A 5,582-nucleotide genomic window follows, 5' to 3' on the forward strand; every position below is an offset into this window, starting at 1 on the left:
GAGAGAACGCCCTGCTCCGCCCCTCGGCCCGCCACACCCGAGAACCACCATGGCGCCCACGTACGTTGATCTTAGTACCCTAGAATGTTCTGACGTCTGGCTAAGTCATCGGACATCTACACTGAGTACCAGCCCCCACAACACACGCGCGCGCGCGCACACACACACACACACACACACACACACACACACACACACACACGCTTTTTACAATGCAAATAACTGGATTCCAGAGCACTCGGTTTTAGAACCTATGAAAACCCTCTCTCTGGAGACTTAGCTACCCAGATTCTCAAAGCAAGAAGTTAGAGCCGCCAGCATCTCTGCTCTCAGACATTGTGTTTCCTTACCCAATCCCTGGCTGCAGCCAACACACAACCTATACTTCGCGCGCGCGCGCGCGTGTGTGTGTGTGTGTGTGTGTGTGTGTGTGTGTGTGTGTGTGTGTTGGTGTGTATAGTGGTGCACATTCATGTGTGCATTATGTGAAGGTCAGAAAATAACTCAGCGTGTTTTCCATCAGGTGCTGTGCACCTTATAAGACATTAAATTGCACTTTTTTATTTGTATGGGGGAGTGGGCATGTGGTGGTCAGAGGACAGTTTGAAGGCTGCTGGCTCTCTCCTTCCACCGTCTGGGTCCTGATGGTGAACTCAGGCCACTAGGCCTGACAGGAAGGGTCTTTTCCAGCTGCGCCATCTCAGTATCCCTGTCGATAATGGTTTGCGAGATGGTCTCCCGCTGTCTTGGAACACACAGATTAGGCTAGGCTGGCTGGCCATCAGGCCCCAGGGATCTGCCTGCCTATCACTGGCTCCTCACCTCTGCCACTACAAACAAGCCCCACCACACCCAGCTTTTTCCACCTGGGCTCTGGGCCCCAAACTCAGATCCCCGAATTTCCAAAGCAATCACTTTACCAACTGGACTATCCTCCCAGCCCAAATCCTGTACTTTTTAGGGGGTGGTGGAATATAATGTGCCCACCATAGGTGTTTGGAACCCCCTCTCCTACCCCAGTGTTATCTCCAGAGACAAAAATCCATTAGCCACCTTCGGGAGAACAGTTTAATAAATTATATAGAAGGAAAGAATGTACAGCCACGGGGCCCAGGGAGACCACAAGCACAGGAACTCCCTTCAGCCTCGGAGTAAAGGAGATGGATTCGGTTTCTGAGGTAAAAAGGGAACAAGTACCTGCCTGCCTTTGCTGCTCAGGTAGTAGAATTCCAGACCCTGATTCCTTCTTTCGAATCCAGGTTCCAGTCTGTTTGAGAGCCTGCACACCCAGGCAGTAGCTATCTCCACTCAAAGAAGAAAAAACCTAGCTGTCAGTCACCCCGTCACCCCTACCTGTCAGTCTCCCTGTCCTCAAGCTCCACCACTCACAGGGCTCACAGTTGAAGTATACCAGCCCCTTCCTGCCCTTGGACCACAGGAGATGCGTTTCCAGTGACCCCCTCCCATGGGGTTGGGGAGGCTGGGATTTCAATCCTCAGTTGTCTTGAAGGTCCAGGTATCTGGGCTTCAGCACAGGTCCAGATCTGGCCTGGGTATTTCTGTGTCTGGGCTCAGCACCCAGAAGCTGAGACCTCAGACTCATGGGCCATGATGGCAGATGCATTCTCATAAACTAAGCTTGCCACGTTCTCATACATCGCCTCCTTTGGGACAAGGGCTGGAGCTGGTTTCTGGAGGGACTTCAAGATGCACTGGTGGAGGAACACATACTGGGCCTGGGGAGGATGCACAGGATGAGGGGTGCTTCCTGAAGGGCCCACAGCCCCCCACCACACCCACATTGTCCCCCGAAAACTCCTCACCTCTGTCTGCACCATCAGTGGCCGGCTCTCTCTCATCTTCTTCACAAAGCTGAAGGGACCCACCAGCCCCTCACACTCCAGCTGCCGCAGCAGGACATCCAGTGCAATTAGGGTGCCCGTCCGGCCCACACCAGCACTAGGCAAGGAACAAGACAGGAATCAGGCCTCTGGGGTGGGGAAGGGGAGAAGTCTGGAGTTCTAGGTGCTGAGATTGTATGGTTTTGGAACACCCAGGAAGTGCAGTACTCAGCAAGACACAGTTTGCTCCAGGTTTGGGAAGCAAAGGAAGACAGTGACTGGGCCTGGGGTGTTCCGCATGCATGGGTCATCTAGTGTGAGCTCTGCTCCATCTTTACAGTGTTCCCGAGTATGAAAATAAGATGTATCAGCACACCCAATTTACAGATAGCGAAATGAAAGCTGAGGAAAGGTATGTCCCAGGCCATGCAGCTAGTAACATGGAAATGAAATTTACAAGAAGAGTCAGTAAACAAATCGGTTCTGGGGTTTTGTTGTCTTGTTTGTTTCGTTTTTTGTTTTTTTTNTTTTTTTTTTTTTTTTTTTTTTTTTTTTTTTTTTTTTTTTTTTTTTTTGTCCACACAGGGTTTCTCTGTGTAGCCCTAGCTCTCTGGGAACTCTCTCTGCAGACCAGGCTGGCCTCAAACTCAGAGAGATCTGACTAACTCTGCCTTCTGAGTCCTGGGACTACGAGTGTGTCCCACCCCTGTCAGAGGTTTGGGTTTTTAAAAACTGAGTTTCTCTGTGTAGTCCCAGTTGTCCTGGAACTCAGTCTGAAGACCAGGCTGGCCTAGAACTTAAAGACCCACCCACCTCTGCCTTCCAAGTGCTTGGATTTCAGGTATGCCACCATGTCCAGCCCCAAAATTGCTTTTAAAAGTCATTTGACTTTTAATTTTATGTATGGGTGCTTGTCTGTGATGGATACTGAGTCCCTGGGGACAGGGACAGAGTGACAAGGTGACACTCACCTGCAATGCACAATGGGTGGACCTCCATCCTTGGTCTGATCCATCCATTGCCGAAGCATCTTTCGGAAAGCCAGCAAGGGGTCTGGGGAGTAAGGAACTCCATGGTCTGGCCAGGCCAGGTAGTGGAATTGGCGCAACGAGAGAGTCTGCTGTTCTTTCATCTGAAAGGAGGTGAAGGTGTAGAGGCTCCAGAACTTTCTATGCTTAATAGGGAATTCTCTGGGACACACACTGCAGGGAGACCTTGAGGGGTTCTGGTAGGGTTAGAGGGACTCACATGGAAGAGCTGAAGATGCCTCACTGTCCAGTTTTCTGACGCCTCCTCACTAATCAACATTACCTGCAGCTGCCCATGAATGCAAGGCTGAGCATCCAAGGGCCAGTAGTGCTCACACTTCACCTGGGAAGGGAGACAAGGACAGTCAGCAAAGAGTGCGTGCGTGCGTGCGTGCGTGCGTGCGTGCGTGCGTGCGTGCGTGCGAGTGCGTGCGAGTGTGTGTGTGTGTGTGTGTGTGTGTGGTGGTGGCACCCTGTGGAGAATGAGTATGCCTGTGTGTGCATACCTATTCAGATACCTGAGGTTGTTTTCTGGAGTCTTCCTCAACTGCTCTATGCTATACTTACTGGGGCAGTGGTCTCTCATTGAACACAGAGCGTGCTTGAGATGGCTAGTCTGGCAGGTCAGCTTGGTCCAAAGGTTCCATTTCCCTGCCTCCCAAAGGCTAGATTTGCAAATGAGTCACTATGCTCACCTGGCAAGTGTGAGCAATTCTCAGGATCCAATCTCTGGACTTGAGCCTACACGTCCCTATCCACTGAGTTATTTCCCCAGCCCTGAGAACAAGATACATTTTGCATGTTCTGCCCTCCCCGCCCCTTCCTAAAAAGATCTCTTGAGCTTGATTTGAAGTCAAAGATGGCCTTGACTTCTGATCTTCCTGCCTCCATCTCCAGAGTGCTGTGATTATAGGGCTGGCATCACCTCAAAGGTGTATACAGTGCTGTGGATTGGGCTCACAGCCTCATGCATATTAAGCAAGAGCCAGTCTCTCCATATGGCTCTTCTAATCAAGGCGAGAATATGCTTGCCGCCCTGGCAACAAGGTAGGCCCCATGGGTGCCAGGTCTAAAAGATTCGCTGGGCCAAAGGATCCCTAAATCTCAAGGTCTGTGGAGCCTTGATGTAATCTGACTGTGCCAGCACTCAAACTTATGTACTGAGAGCCTCATCCCCAAATTCATACATGGATGACATTTGGAAATGGGGGTCTATGGCAAGAGACTAGGATTAGATGGAGTTCTGAGGGTAGTCATGACTGTACGTGGTGAGGAAGAGACCTGAGCTGGAACACCGCTCTGCCTCACCACGTGATACTCTCCGTCTTGCAGGAAGAAGACCCGCTCTGGATGCTCTCCAGCTTCCCACCCTCCAGAAGCAAAAGCCACACGAACCTTTGTTCTATATAAAATATCCAGCCCATGGCATTTACTTACAGTTGCAGAACATGAACCTGTGGACATTATAAAGGTGGAGGGGATGGGTGCTGTGTGGAAGATGGCTAGAATTATATTGGAGAGATGCAGAGGCATGTAGAAGGGACTGCACCCAGTTAGTGTCTGAGTTGGGCTGGCCAAGACTTGGTGCTCAGGGGTTAGCACCAGGACAGAAATCTCTTCTCACCCGTCCAGACTCCATGCAGTTGGTCAGCATAACCAGGGTGTGGCTCTGCTGTTCCCAGACCATTCTCCAAAAATCACTCACAGTGTTAGGCAGGGGACCCTGGGTTGCGATGAACTCCTTGGGGCCCCAGAGACCCTAGATGAGGGAAGCAGGCATGTCAAAGGGAGGTCATCAGATGGCCACCCCCTTCAGTTCTTTATCTCTCCAGTCTCATTGAGTGCCACACCCCGCTGCCACCTTACAGGCATAAAGCTGGCGTTGATATAGTCAGAGCCTGGTTCCTCTTGGAGGGGCTGCAGGGGAACCCGGGACCAGTCATCTAAGAAAACACACCAGTATCAACAATGACAAGCAGGCTGTGAGAGGGTCTGGGGAGACAGCTCAGCTGGTAAAGTGACCTCAGTTCAGGATCCAGAAACCATATCTAAAAAGTTGGGCATTGAAAGTGACCTCAGTTCAGGATCCAGAAACCATATCTAAAAAGTTGGGCATTGTAGCATGTGCTCGCAAACCAAGAACTGAGGAGGGAGAGACAAGAGGATGCCTTAGGCTTATAGACCAGCCAGACTTGGTAAGTTCCAGATTACAGTTTCCCTGGAACTGTATTAAACCAAGTATGGTGATGCCTATAAAGCAAGCACTTGGGAGTAAAGGTGGGAGAATCAGCCGGGCGGTGGTGGTGAGCGCCTTTAATCCCAGCACTCAGGAGGCAGAGGCAGAGACTAGCAGATCTCTGTGAGTTCAAGGCCAGCATGTTCTCCAGAGTGAGTTCCGGGACAGCAAAGAAGGCTCAGCAGGTAAAGGCACCAAACCTGATGGACTGAGTTTAATCCCTGGTACCCACAGAGTGGAAGGAGAGAACTGACTAGTGCAGGCTGTTCTCTGGACCTCCACCAGAAACTAAGGGCTGGGGAGATGGCTCAGTGGATACAAGAGAGCATTTGGTTCTCTTGTAGAGGACCTGAGCTCAGTTCCCAACACTCATGTTGGGTGATGCAAAACCATCTGAAAATCAGCCCGTTACACAAAGCGTCTGGTCTCCATGGCACCCACATACAATACACACATACACACACACACACACACACA

At 50.9% G+C, this 5,582-nt stretch overlaps 1 protein-coding gene across 1 annotated transcript in view; it reads right to left on the minus strand.

Annotated features, from left to right (window-relative positions):
* Window positions 1-1,571: 1,571 nt before the first annotated feature.
* The window catches only part of Ptprh (protein tyrosine phosphatase receptor type H), a 49,928-nt gene continuing 45,917 nt past the window's right edge, over window positions 1,572-5,582 (minus strand). Inside the window, exons 13-18 of the mRNA XM_021166098.1 lie at window positions 4,736-4,812; window positions 4,494-4,628; window positions 3,090-3,212; window positions 2,813-2,973; window positions 1,824-1,959; window positions 1,572-1,736 (exon numbers count right to left, since the gene is read on the minus strand). Coding sequence (XP_021021757.1) covers window positions 1,572-1,736; window positions 1,824-1,959; window positions 2,813-2,973; window positions 3,090-3,212; window positions 4,494-4,628; window positions 4,736-4,812 — 797 coding nt within the window. The remainder of the gene's footprint in view (window positions 1,737-1,823; window positions 1,960-2,812; window positions 2,974-3,089; window positions 3,213-4,493; window positions 4,629-4,735; window positions 4,813-5,582) is intronic.

Source organism: Mus caroli, chromosome 7 (genome assembly GCF_900094665.2).
Source record: "Mus caroli chromosome 7, CAROLI_EIJ_v1.1, whole genome shotgun sequence".
Lineage (NCBI taxonomy): Eukaryota > Metazoa > Chordata > Mammalia > Rodentia > Muridae > Mus > Mus caroli.